At 37.2% G+C, this 15,025-nt stretch overlaps 1 protein-coding gene across 1 annotated transcript in view; it reads right to left on the bottom strand.

The window, feature by feature from the left end:
- The window catches only part of PLCB1 (phospholipase C beta 1), a 227,329-nt gene that overhangs the window by 19,694 nt on the left and 192,610 nt on the right, over nt 1-15,025 (bottom strand). Inside the window, exons 20-31 of the mRNA XM_053460832.1 lie at nt 14,638-14,802; nt 14,029-14,128; nt 13,377-13,481; nt 12,797-12,906; nt 9,554-9,686; nt 8,852-8,905; nt 8,026-8,245; nt 6,997-7,177; nt 5,914-5,990; nt 5,735-5,824; nt 5,122-5,179; nt 1,933-2,019 (exon numbers count right to left, since the gene is read on the bottom strand). Of these exons, the coding sequence (XP_053316807.1) occupies nt 1,933-2,019; nt 5,122-5,179; nt 5,735-5,824; nt 5,914-5,990; nt 6,997-7,177; nt 8,026-8,245; nt 8,852-8,905; nt 9,554-9,686; nt 12,797-12,906; nt 13,377-13,481; nt 14,029-14,128; nt 14,638-14,802 (1,380 nt within the window). The remainder of the gene's footprint in view (nt 1-1,932; nt 2,020-5,121; nt 5,180-5,734; nt 5,825-5,913; nt 5,991-6,996; nt 7,178-8,025; nt 8,246-8,851; nt 8,906-9,553; nt 9,687-12,796; nt 12,907-13,376; nt 13,482-14,028; nt 14,129-14,637; nt 14,803-15,025) is intronic.

Here is a 15,025-nt window from a genome sequence, read left to right as displayed (position 1 = left end):
TGACCTACATTAATAAGCGATCATATGAAATGCCCAAAACATTTAGTGAAGAGTCATCATGGGTAGATTTCCATTCAGTTTGCCCTTGAAGCAAGGTTTCTAGAGGTCACATGAACCATGGAAATATTAACCATTTTTCATATGTCAAGTTTAAACCGCTTTGAAAACCGGTCATTATCAAAACTCCAAGCTTGTTGGGAAGTAAAGGTACCCCAGTCTTCTTCACACACACACACACACACACACACACATATATATATATATATATATATATATATATATATATATATATAAAGAATGCATATTAAAATATTTATATATTTAAAATGCATTCTTTTAGTATGACTGTTAGAAGTCTTGTTACAAATAGTGTGTTAATTTGCCTTCATACTCTTCTTCTACACTTTTCACTTAATAGGTAGTTATCCCAATAGTATCTAATTACCGTTATACAAGGACTTTCTTTCCACAATAATTGCAAGCTTGTTTTCTGGTGGATGTAGAGTGTCATTAAGTAGAACATACAGAGATAAAAGGCTATACAGTTTCTATTATAAAATTAATAGGAAATAATATAGGAATTGGAAAGTTAAAGGAGAACACCATTTTAATTAGCAGTATCACACAAATTACCCATTTTCAAAAGAAGCTGGCTGTTTCCTCCTTATCATACTGTCTTGTGTAAGCAACAGAATGTCTCAGTCTTAATCACTGAAACCTTGACAATCTGGCTAATGAAAGTTTATGGAGATACATTTCCATGGGACTTAACGTTCATTAACTTTAAAATGAACCCCCTAAAAGACAAGGGAGTGATCTGCAGGGACGTTCCATTGATAATGATTACACAAAACATCAAAACATCTCCTAGAATCCTAGAATCTCCTAGAATCAACCCAGTGATCCGACAAAGAATAGCCATACCAATTGGTTAATGCCAGAGTCGCTCGCACGGCCCTTTAACTCCTGACGGAGTTAACTCCCGTTAAACCCCTGCAATGCTGCGTAGATAAGGTAGGCTGGATGGGGAAGGGACCAGACGAAGACGAACACGGAGATTCTTCGTGTTGTATGTCTTCGTCTTCGTATACGTGTTACCGCCGCCACGTTCGTATGTTCTGTATTCGGGCTGAACAACGAAAACACACTCTTCGTGTTTGTTTTCGTGTTCGCCCGAATACGAATGCACAAGTCTAGTAAACAGTGCCCTCTGCTGGTAGAAGAGGCGGTTTCTGTACATTATATAAGTTCCCATCTGCCCATCCATTATGTGTATGTTAATTATTATTATTTATATAGCACCCATGTAGTGTTTGTTACAGTATATTCAAAGGGTAGGACAAAAACTGGAATTGACAGTCTAAGACAAACTGATAAAGAAGACCCTGCTTGCAAGCTTACAATCTAGCGGATGTGTGTTTAAAAATTACCACTGTTTTTTTTTATTTTATCTGAGAGGCCAGAATAATGCAGACAGATTTACACAAATCAGACTTTTTTATTCTGGCATCCCGGGGTGCTTACTCAAGAGGGTGGGCGACATGGACAAGCCTCGCCCCCTGTTCCTCCAATAGGGGAGAAGGTGCACCCGTAGGCTTCACTCTTTTGCGGAAGGCCTGGTTCACAGAAAAGCAGACAAAGAAAAAAGATAGAAGAAAGAAGGCAGAAAAGGCAAGAGAAGAAGTGGAGCTACTGGAAAGGAGATAGATGTTTCTTTATTAACCAACTATGCAAGATGGGGGTGTGTACTGTGTAATGGGTTTTTATACTATTGTGGTGTAAGTTATATAAAATGATATTTCCTGAAATGCTAGTGTTTGACTTACAATTCTTTGGATTGAATTTTGTTTTCTTCTAATTTAATCAAATGAGAAAACAGGAAGACAGACCTTTGTTTAACTAGTTATAAATATATAAAACAGGACACTGTACCTTTGGCTTTTCATCCAGTATTTGTTGACGAATTTCCTTATGTTTTTCTATAAGTTTTTCTTGCCTTTTACTCTGTGCATCTTCTAGCTGCAAAACATAATAATTCAAACAAACAGGTTGACTGAGAAAACCATAAATACCTTTAAACATAAAAGTAAATCAGGGTCATATAGGTTCCCGATGACAGGACATGGAAATGACCCCCTTGCTTTTAGCCCCATTCTCAATTTTGATCTCTGTAACCAACAAAAATACAGCTAACACATACAGATACCACTTTGCAAATGCCACAAAACCAGCTGTCCCAGTAGCTCTGTAGACTTTTCCATGGTGTGACTTATAGACTAAATTCAGTCACGCTCAACAATCTTCCCATAACAAATGGAGAGAAATGTAGCCACGGCATACACAACGACTTATTCTAGGTTGAGTCCAAGGGGCAGCCGTGCCCTTGATCCAAAACCAGGGGAAAGATTTGGACAACCTGCCTCTCTGCTCCTGCTCAATGGGCTGGTTACAAGCGAAACCTCTGATATTCCTAACCAGCCCATTTACACAGCCTCCATAGGATGTATTACAAGACACTGTACACCTGAAGACAAGGAGTGCTCGGAAATAACAGATCCCAATGCTCCACAGGCAGGACGGTGGCAGTGGAGGGGGCAGCTGGGGCCTCGGCCCTGGGTCAGGCATACCTAGAAGACCTCTAAAGATTGTTGTAATTTCTCCAAAATAAGACTCATCCAAGCAGTAATTTATTTATTTTCATTCCTCGTGTTTTCTTTGTAGATATCACCGCTAGCTAGTTTTTTTTATGTATAAAATGCACTCTGCAATAAACAGGTTGGTGGCTGTTGATTTTTTTGTGGGGACAAGAAAGGGATTCGGAGGTAAATACAGTAATTTGAAGGTTGTTCATCCAGGGGTTATTCTGACCACCCATGGAGTTGTGAAGGATTCTCTCCCCCACAACTTGTCTAGCACTTGAAATGTTTTTTCCTTTATCTTGACCGGTGCAATTATAGATGTCTTAGACAGGTATAACTCAACCTTACTAACTTTGCAACTACATGACTGAGTATAAGTGAAAGCATATGTCTGTATTTATTTCATACTGGTCATCAATATTGACCAGGCCCGTATGTAAACAGATTACAGATATTCTACAGAAAGCTTGATTGGTGGAATATTTCCAGGTATTGCAAATGTTTTCTAGGAATTGGAGAGAATGTTCACTTTTTAAACTATATGAATGAGGGTGTTTGTGTTGGTTTTTCCGTTGAATTTAAGAGACATGGTATGTTAGAGGTGAATAATGACAAAGCCGGTATAATTGAGTTTCTTCGGTTGAATAAACACATTTCTTTAGAAATCGATGTATTACATAAACAAACCAGATTCTTTTTTCTAGCAAACCTGTTCTACCTCTCGCGCGCAGGTCATGCATCATGGTCGGAGGTTTATTTATAGAGCTTTGAACAGTTTAGTTATTTTTATTTTAAAGACTAGCTCAAGAAGCCATCAACAAGCAAATCACCCCATAAAATGTCACAATATAGTATAGGAGAAAAAGATTCAAAACACAAACTATTGTGGAAATACTTAAAAAACAATCCTGTTAACACTGAGAAGTTAGGGTAGAGTATGAAATGCAAGCAGAGGTGGCTATTTATGCTATTTATTAAGGAGCTGCTTGGGGCTTCTTATAGTGTAATGTACTCCTCTGCAGCTATGGGATGGATGACACCCATACATGAAAGATATATCACCATAACTGGGAACTTTATGGATCTGGCCACCCAAAGCCCCTCTCGCGGGATGTGGGCAGGAAGTCCCGCTAATGGCGGTGGGTTGTCCCGCTAACCTCTGTTTAAGAGGGCAATGGGTGGGGAGTGGGGCGCATCACAATGCCGCTCATGCAACCTAGAGTCTCCAAATGAAAAAATGGAGAGTCCCCAGGTATGTTTAGCACTACAATGTATTTTTAATATATATGCTTTAGGGCCCTATGTATTCATAGAGGTATGAGACCAGCTCAACCAAGAGTGGACAGCAACTTAATAGCCTGCCCTATGGTGGCCCTCAGATTTGAGCTCACCTCTGCCATTATAGAGGAAGGATCTTTATTGACCTACCAGTCTGACCCCAGCTACAAGTGCAGCCCAGAACCAAAAATGTGAGGTCATTTCTTTTCCCTAAAAACCTGGAGCTTATCCTCAGGAATTGAACCTGACCCTCCTGCATTATAGACATGCGTACAAGTTACATTAATACATTTAATAATAATAAAACTTTACCATATGAAAATGGTATTAATAAAAGTGATTGCTTATCACATAATAATAATAATAATAATAATTACTTGATAGTTTTATCATTCCATATTACCTGAAACCCCAATGATGTTATTCTACATGAGACCATACTTTGTTTTTTGTAAAAGAAAAGTTCCACGAATATATTGCTTTTTTTTTTAATACCCATTCTGTTTTTCTGCTATCCTTTGTTGAATTTTGGCAGATACTGTTATATTTTGTGGCAACATCTCTGGGAAATCTTTGTGCTATTCCAAGGCACATGTGTGATGCATAATGGGAGGAAGTCCCGGGGCCATGGGTGTATGATGAAGGCAAATAAGTACACTAAGGTTAATCAAACCACAGCATGCGTTCAGGTTCAGGTTCACATTGGTTGTCAAATATGTTTGAAAGAGACAGATTTACCAATATACCAAGTGTCCACAAGTATGTGGACAACCCTCCAAATTATTGAGTTTAGGCGTAAAACCAGACACAGCCGTCTCCATAGACATTTTAGAGAAGTGTATGTTTGCGGAAGGCGCTTTCCTGTTCCAGCAAGACTGTGCCCCACCACAAAAAAAAAGGTCCATAGAGATTGCGAGCCGGGCCTTCTCGTCCAACACAAGTGTCTGACCTCACAAATGATCTACTGGATGAATGGGCAAAAAATCCCACAGAAACTCTCCAAAATATTGTGGAAAGTCTTCCAGAAGAATGGAAGCTGTTATAGCTGCAAACAGGGAGTAACTTGTTTTTAAAGCCTATGGTTTTGCAATGGGATGTCCAATCAACTCATATAGGTGCAATGGTCAGGAGCCTTCATAGTTTTGGTCATATAGTGTACTTGTCAACACAGTATATGAAATAAGAAATCATATGCATTACATACCCTCTTAATGTACTGCACCACTTCCTGGATATATGATCGAATCATCTCCGTCTTCTCTCTATGGGAAATATAGAGACCATATTGTAAATAAATTAATATAAATCAAAATTTAGTATCTATATATATATATATATATATATATTTGCAAAAACATATCAAATATGTAATACATTCTGTAACAACCAATGAGACATCTCACTTATTTAGCATATTCCATTAAAGTAATAATTAAAGTAATGTCTTACCACCTTTAAGCACACAAGATTCTAAAAAGTGGTATTTCACCCAGTTCATCGCCATCATACAAATTCAATCAACAAATTCCCCAACTTTAGCCATGATTTACTAAACACATGGATATTTGCAGGGGCAGATTAATAATAAGATCAAATGAGCATTAGCCCCTCTTCTGTATCTCTTAAGAAACTCACAAGGGCCTTTCTATAGCTATTTCTAAAGAATTAAACACCGTCACATACTGTAAATAGATAAAATGTCTCAAATAAAGATGTCTTTCTTTATATACGGTATATATATATATAATCTTTAGAGTGACCCTTTTCAATATATATATATATATATATATATACATTTCTAAAAAAGAAACACTCACTCTTCCATTTGATTTTTATCCTTGGATTTTGTTTCCGTAACCTTTTCTTGCCTTTTCTTATCCATCTTTTTCTTTAGCTCTTTCTTTTCCCTGGAGGAGAAAACAATATGCAAATGTGAAAATGGGTTTTATCTGCATCCAAGCGAGTCATAAAGGAGAAAAAGAAGAAAGAGAATTACTTTTCACAGATTTCTTTTAGTTTTTTCAGCTGGTTGTTTTGACATTCCTCCGCTACATCGGTCAGTTTCTGAATGAGCTGCATGAAAAAGAAACACACGGTATTAATGCAAGGACACACAAAAATAGTTACGGATTGTATGTTCAAGCAGTGGATCCAGGCCGGGCTAGTAACTGGGAAAATGGGCAAATGCCCAGTGAGGCAGTGCCCAATTGTCCCTCTCACATTCCTCCACTACCTGTCCTTCATGTGCTGAGCCCCGCCTCCTCATTAAGCCACTCCTCCAGAAGACAGAGAGCTCCGGGTAGCCTACCCTGGGAAGTTCCCAGGTGTGTTCAGAAGTCTTGCCCATAGCAATAACACTACTCTTGGTTATAATAAAATATTGTACAGTACATTCCATTGGTGATCGATTTATTGTGGTGGTGGATTGTCTCTGGGAGGTGCGTTTTATTCAGACGCCAATACCACAGCTATGTGAACGCAATTTAAGAATGTAATAATTAGAGCTTGACCTGAACGAATGCAAAGGCTTATTGTGTATTGTTATTTCTTATTTAAAAGAATGGAACAATTCTTCAATTAAATACCTATTAACGAACACTTGGATCTGTGATGCAAATTTCAATCTGAACAAATATTAATTTCGACTGAGCCCTGGGGGCATACTTTAATTGTTTCTTACTCCAAGAACATTACAGAAACATTGGGGATAATTAAACAAATCAGGAATTTAAATTGACCTTAAAATAACTAAATTAATTGCTGTATGTGGGGAGTCCTTTTTAAGGTTAAAAAAAGAAATAGTTGTCTCTGACAGCAGGAAATAGCCTGCATCATCTTCCTCACAATCCACGTTCCTTGCACACGCATGTCCTGACACATATATGGAGTCACTCAACATCGTAGTGAGGGCTCCAAATTTTATTTTGGAATTCAAACTAACCATGACCATATCTTATAAAGGCAGAATTCCCCTTGCCTCTAGAAGCCAACAGCCAGGGGTTTTGAAGAAAGCCAGGACAATTAGTCAAGTGAATGGAGTAAGGACACAGTCCACGGTTGTCCACAAACTCTCACCAACCTGTTTAATATGTTCTCTCTTCTGATATTTTTCACTATAATACTGTTCTTGTCGGAGATTAAGAAGTTGCTGCTGCTGCTGTTCCTTCAGTTCTATCAACTTTTGCGCCATTTCAGCATCTAGCGCAGCTAAATCTTGTTCCACAGATGATGAATTATGATCCGGACTGTTACTTTCACACCTACAGAAACAAAAACAAGTTTAGTCCATGCATTACAGGCAGATGCTTGATTATGGTGGTGTATTCTGTATGGCTATTAGTAATGTGTATAGATGTGGGATTTTTGATGTACCATTTAGAGTAAAATCCCCAGCCCAACTATCAAAACTCCAGCATGGATTTCATAGTTGGGCATCATAAACAACTATTCCCTATGGGTTGTTCTAATCTAAACGTAAGGTTTGGACAGTTTAAATGATCTTGGAGAGACAATAGCTACAGCCTGCTAAAAATATTTACATCATTCCACACAATTTCAGAAAATTACCACCTACTTTATTCCTTTTTGAATATGGTGGCTTTGTCTGAGTCTTGGTAATCAACTATATTACTCTCTGCTATTTCAGGCTGGTGACCATCCAGCACTGTAATTAACACAACTAAAAGTAAACACTTCCTAATTTAGCACGGACTGAGAACAATTAAATGTCAAAGACAAATCTATCATAAGTTAACTGGACAGTTATCCTCCTACAAATTGCAATGAAAAAAATATAAAAAGAGTCAACATGTTCTATCTCAGCTCTCACGTTTTTTCTGCATCTATGTAGAATTGCCATTCTCCGTTATCTTTTGAGTGCCAACCACATATGAGATTTGTGGTTGGCCGAATGGACCCAAGAGGCCAACCATGCCTTTCTCGTAGTTTTAATGTATCTGCGAGAGGCCCATTATACCCATGTGAGAGAATGGCAACAGCTCCAGGAGACACGAATGCTGGCAAATGGTCAATGATGACGCTGGCACTTGAAGTGTTAATCATAGTAGAAGGTAAATGGAGATATTCACAAAGACTCTCTGTTACTTACCTTTTTTTGCTATCCCTTTTTGCAGTTTTTTCCAGGATTGCCCTTCTCCTCAAGTAATCGTTTTGAATTTCATTGTACTTAGTAGTGTGCTCTTTTATAAGATCTGTGGTTTTCTTGTGATGCCGCTTTACAAGGTCCTTCATTTCTTTGTAATGCTTCTTTTGAAGTTTAACAAAAGACTTCTGTTGTTTCAGCTCATCAATAGTCTGAGCTTCCACTTCTACAGTGAGCATTAGAAGGAAAATTATACGAAAACACGATTAGAATTAAAGAGCATCGAAACTACCATAATGGAAGAACTGCAACATAAATCTACCTTGGAACCTTGGAAAAAAGAACAAGAAAAACAAGAAATTTGGAGCGTAGCGCAAGATATCGATTTATCATATCTACCTGCTATCAAGATACAACATTAAATAATACTTGGACTGCTTAAGTAGGGAAATTTTGTGTTAACCCCATCACTCATGATTGCACTTTCAGATGCTAGCTCCCAACTTCCAAATAAGCTTTCGCTGTAGTAACTAAAATGTTGATGAATAATGACATAATAAGGCTGAATTCTGATGTGTGGACGCATCATAGACATGGTGTGTTTGTATGAATCCAGATTAAAAGGGGATTTTATGGAGACAATATTAGTTTATACATGTAAGGGCTGATCATACTAAAAATATTTTTCAGAATATTTGTCCTTATTCTAGATTCCTGATTAAAGAAACATGTGGTCAGGAGATGTAAATGTACCTTGCAGTTCATTTCTTGTTATTAAAAAAAAATGCTACATGGGTATCATTCATTTTACAATACTTTGCACATCACGCACCTGTTAAGACACTGATGATAAGGTCCTCTGTTTTAGCAGGAACTTTAACAGAACCTACAAATGAAAAACAAATACATATTCAGCATTCTTTGAATTTTTCATATCGATAATTTACAATTTACAGTTTATTTTCATTTGTTTATTTACTTTCACTGATGTTACAGCCCGTCTTCAGACAGGGAGGTCCATCAGGTCTACTGTGCATGGTCAAGGAGTAGGACTTTAGTTTTAGGAGTCGTGGTTAGAGGTATGGCTATGGGACAAGGCCTTACTATTTTGTGTGGCCTTATGACCCATTGACAGCTACTTCTGTAACTTGAGTAAGTTACACAATAATATTATATTTAGATTTCATATAAACCACATCTGTTCAACTTTTTATTACTTTTAGGGTTTAAAACCATGGCAAATAGTATATAGGGGCAGAGGGATTTGGGTTGTGATTCTGGTTCCTCGTCAACAGCAGTTGTCCAGCCATAGAGAGCAGATACTGTATCTACTACATCCAATTAGTAGGGATTTTCCATCAGATACTACAGTGATAAGACCGCTTTTCAAACTTTGCTTTACAATGTGAGGGAATTTTCCTTTGGAACCTAGACACATTTGGCTGAAGTCCACTTGTCAAGAAAATGCGCCACCTTAACATCTGGCACAAACGTGAAAACTATTATGGGGGTAACACAGAAATGTTTTTCTTACCGGGCACTGGCTGGCTATGAACTGTCTGAGATGATGTTTTAGGAGTCAGAGTGGATGCGTGATTTAAACCATTTTCAGCTGGCGCTGTCCTGGGTTCACTGTTAGCTTCTGATGGCACCTCACCAGCTTCTGCCTACAATACAACACATCGCATACTGCCTTGGTGACTCACAATAAAAAACAGCTTTTACAATTAAACAACCCTGTATTAGAAACAGCCTTACTATACCTAACAGACCTTAAACCCCCATCGTTATGAATAAAAGGTTGATTTGAGTTATTTGTATTTTTAAAACACAGTATATTTAGTAAGGTCTGATTACTTTAGCACTCATTCCATTTGAAAACTTCATAAACTTCTTGAAAGTCCTGGCTATTTTTACAGAGTAACTGAATGATCTTGGATGACACTTCATCAGATCCTTTTCCTACATATTTTTAAAGACACAATAACCAATAAGCTTTCATCCACACATAGTTTGATCCATACATTAATCCAAATTCTATTGGGCATGGTAGTACGTAGAGCTGTGCTCATAGAGACTTGTTATTATCCGCACGGTGTCTGTTGCTCTGTATATGAAGATGTAATTATGCAACAGCACAAAACCAGTTGATTTTATAAAGAAGCAATAAACCTGGAGCCATATTATTGGAGTCTGGGGGGGGGGTTCTTGACCTTTTTTCCAACTAAGTACCCCTACTATACCTACAAATAGAAGCTCTCTGCTCTTCGTTTGGTCCTCATTCGTTTGCCACCTGTGCATTCATTCTATCTTCCTACATCGCTCCATGTCTTTGGAGCATCGTTTTTGATAGTCGTTCCATCTTTATTTACCATCTTCCATCAGTTTGCACTGTGGTTTTGTGTATTTATTTGTATTTTTAGTTAACCCTTGGAAGAACTTCGAGAAGGAGTTTATACCTTCGTTTCTGACTACAGTTTTTGGTCCTGTTCATTTGAAGTTGTAAGTTGATACATTATTATTTTTCACTTGGTGGGGTTTTTGCTAGTTTGGATGCTGTCCTTGCGCAGGGTTATGCATTATAGTTTAAGTACCCCTACTACCTGATTTCTCAAACAAGGTTTCCCACATGTACATATTTTCTTTAGTACTTATCCTTTACAATTTACTCTTAAATACAATTATTGTTACTTCTGAAATATTATGTTTTTGAACGATCCCTGAACCCAGGTAACCCAAGGTCTATGACAGGCTGTGTTCACAGTACCATAGGGTTTTCTGGAAATACATGATGATATCTGCAGTGGCAGCAGTTCTTGCGCAAAAAACTATATTTGAACAATTGTGTTTTTTTTTTTTTTGTTTTTTTTTTTTTACAATAGAATGCTTTTCATGAGTTGCTCCAAAACCGATCATTTTCCATGGTAAACGTCAGCCCATATGTTCATGCATGCGAGTAAATACTCTACTCATCGGTTTTCTTGTGTTTTTAACAAAATTCTAGTGCCACCTACTGCACATTCCGAAAATTACCAGCAAGTTCTTTTATCATTATAAACAATCTACAAGTGGGGTTGAAATCTTTATATAAAAATATTCATTAGTTCATTATTTTAAATAAAATGTCTCCATTTTCAGTAAACGCATATACATACTCTATAATGATATATATATATATATATATATATATATATATATATATACACACACACACAAAGTATATATATATATACCTTTTGTTTCTGTATGTCATCTTGTTATGTTACATATTATCCTTTTCTATATAATTTGCTTTAATACATGCACTCAGTGTATATTACTGAACCCAGGAATTACAGCAATTGGTATAGAACATTGTGTCAAATATGAACAGTTCTGAACACCTTAAAGTATATAAAATCCACATTCTGCTTGTTGTAGAATTTTGCTTGTTTTTTAGGACATTAATTGAGCGTCTGCTTGCTAATGCCCCTTTCCTACTGCATACTAAATAGCTATACACGCCTTATAGTTATGTTTTTAGTGACTTGACAAGCCAATGGTACAGTAACAGTAACCAAGCCAATGGTAAAAGAAATCGAAAAGAACATTAACACACGTTAATAGATCATGACAGAGAAGAAGGAGAGGGCTCCTCCTCTTATTCAAAAAGCTTAGACGCTGGCAAAGCTTCTTACAACTTGCATTTGTTATTTAAATTTCTGTTTTTTACTACGATATAGGTTTTTTTTCTAAACACACACATTAAGATACTTAATTCAGCTACAAATAATTAGGGTGGATATTCCAGGAATCTGGGCATTGAGAGTGTCTCCAGACGCCACATAATAAGATATGAACCCATAGGTCATCGACTGGATTCAAAATATAGCAGATACTTCATAGGCCTGCAAATGTTGATTTCACTAAATAAAATGGGAGTTGGAGCACACTAGCTGGAGTGTTTGGTTGGTGGAGGGCCACCTTCCACAATTCAAGGTGGCCGGGGCCTTCTGATATCAAAAACTGTTACACCTGACCCAAAGTAAATTGCAAGATGATTCTAACTCTGAAAACTCTTTTAAACCTGTGTGAAAAATGCCATTTCTCAAGGTCTAGCAAGAGAGGTTTTTTTTTCAGCCTTAATCTAAAACATCAGAAGCTTTCTCCCATGATTCCCTCAGCAAGACATTTTTGTTTCACACAAAAAAGGTCAAAGATGGATTATGTTCTTTCTACTGAAATAGTATCTCTAGCGGCTGATAACCCAGATAGCTTGCTCTTTTGAGACAAAAGTGTACGTGAGGCGCGGCTTAATGCCCCCATTCACAGTGAGCGGTGACAACAGGGCACGCGAGGAGCACTACATTTTTTCCTAAGTTAACTCCGCTTTGTAAGAACAGAACTGCAATTTGACAAATATAGGTCAACCTACAATACGTTATTCATCATTTAAAGGAAGCATGTTTTACTTTTAGTGCAAATTGTTAGGGCCCTAATCCTTGTAGGACATGAGGAGAGCATGGGTGAGAAGAAAAGCAATGTAAGTAAAACATACAGATTTATACATGTAGGGAGGTTAGTATTAGCCTCGCTGGTAATGGATATGGGCAATTTTTTTTTAATCAATTAAAACCAGAAATATCAGTACATAGAAACACACACAAAGATGTATTTAAAAAAATCTACTTTTTATATAACTCCCAATGTGTATTGAAGGAAAGTTATACCGGCTCTTCCATTTTCACATGCATGGGGTTATTTCTGTTTATTGTGTACATAGTCGTATACAATTTACCTCTTTCTTAACTTCTTCTTCATCTTCGAGTGTAAGGGCAGCCAGTTGCCTTGACCTCTGCTCCATCAAATTTACATATTTAATTGGATTAGATAATGCTTCAATCACATCTATAACGGAAAAAAATAAATAAATTCCCAACTTCCAGCCATTACATTATTCTGGGAACATTATTTAACACATTCCAGCCATTAATCAAACGCAAAAGAAAAAGATGCGGTCACAAATCCTTTTGCGACCTCAGTACGGCTATATCTTCTTTATTTGTATCTGATATTTTTTAAATATGGGTTACATTGGGAGAGGTTTCTCTCAAGTTCAGGTAGCGGCCTGCTAAATTTTATGAATATTTGAGATTTTATCTAGAATTAATTCTTGAATGTTATCCTTTTATTTATTAAATCCATACATAGACCAAATGTTTCTTTTTCAATGAAATTGTTTTAAATTGTACAAAAATCAATACCGATTTATGATAAGATGTTTCTGAAACTTTAAGGTTATATGTTGCTTCTTTGGAATTGAGCTCCTCATTCCTAAACACCTTTTACTCACTCAAATACGTATTCTTAACCTTTACCTGCAAATGTGTCAGGAACATAATCTTTCACCTCTATGTACACAAATAACGCTGGCAATGTCAGGGGCACGTTCTTCTCATTTCTCAAACAAATATAGTGATACCCTAGGGAAAATATAAAACAAAGAAGCACAAGTCAAGGTAGTGTTTACAACAGTTTTAAAATAGGCTTCCTGTAATGTCAAGTTACAGTTTGTATACATTTTAACGGGTCCAACAAAATAATTTTCATTGGGTCATGCAGCACCTGCGGATATGAAACTCCACCAGATAATGGAGATATGTATCTATTGTGATACTACAGAGCCCCAGGGAGATGTTTGGATCATGCGCAAACTATATGTATGGGTCCCTGGAGATTTGGAGAATAGGGTAGGCCAACGTCCCAACTCCAATTTTGCAACAGACTGGTAAAGGCCTTGCTCATTTAATCGCCCTGAAGCCTCACTATCAGGGAGACTGCGCAGAGATGAAGAAGTTCCTCTGTGCTCCCGTGGCAAGGAGAGCCATGGAAAAGAGTCCCTGAGCCAAGTGTGGCAGTACCTGCCTGGCCCTGCGCATGCTGCCAAAAGGGAGCTTTCCCACAGCCTGGCTTATCTCGGCCTGACAGGAACGATAAGGATAAGAGACATTTAGGCCGGTAAAACCCTACCTGGCCGAATGGCTGACACAGGTAATATCCGATGTCCTATGAATTTTCCTCCTTCTTCATAAGCTGATATTCTGATACAGGCCAGAGATGGTAGTACCACCTAAAAAATAGATATAATTAAACAAAACCAGTGTAACTAAGTGTCATTTCCTTATAATATTCTGTTGAGTAAGATGATCCTATAAGTCATTCTATGCTTTTTGACAAAACAAAATACATTTTGGGGAAAAAAAAGCTTTAATTATTATTATTAGTATTATTGAAAAAAGCATGGGGTAGGCTTAAATGGTTAACCTGAGTCTAAGACAAGACCAAGGACTGATTATGGTCTGAGACTTTACATTAGGAAAAATGAGCAGATGAGATGGGCCCAATGGTTCTTATCTGTCTTATCCGTGAAATTCTATGTTTTGCTGTGAGTCTCACTTAATACTTAACTCAAATTATTGCATTTTATCAAACGACCTTGAGTGTCAATTTCACATCAATATAAAAAACTATATTTCATACACTCGAACGCAATTATACACTCCTGTATTCATAAAATCATTTACTAAAGCTTTTAATGTTTAAGAATGGAATCTCAGGAGGGTTTATAAATTGTGTAACCTTTTTAAATACAAATGGTTCCTCTTCCCAAACTGGGTTAACAGCATTTCCTTGAGAAGTCTTTGTTTTGAAAGCTTTTCTTTTCGTGTCAACAGGCAGCCCAAACATATCTACTTCTACATACGTGCCAACTTTCTTATCCGAAAGGAATTGTCCTGAAATGACCTGGAAGAAATAGACGTGTATATGTAAATATCTGAAATGTTTCAGTTACTGTACATACAGCTCCTTACAAAAGAAGATTCAATTCCCATTAGGGGCCAAAACATATCTCTTAACGACCACCACAGCCCAGGTGATGGGCAAAACAACACTAAATGTACTAAATACTTTATCAAACTTTTGAACGGTTCTCCTTTGTTTTGCGGATTAATCAGACACAAGGGGA

The sequence above is a fragment of the Spea bombifrons genome, chromosome 3 (genome assembly GCF_027358695.1).
Source record: "Spea bombifrons isolate aSpeBom1 chromosome 3, aSpeBom1.2.pri, whole genome shotgun sequence".
In the NCBI taxonomy this organism is placed as follows: domain Eukaryota; kingdom Metazoa; phylum Chordata; class Amphibia; order Anura; family Pelobatidae; genus Spea; species Spea bombifrons.
Note: the sequence above shows the minus strand (reverse complement) of the source record. Positions and strands in the feature narration are given on the sequence as shown.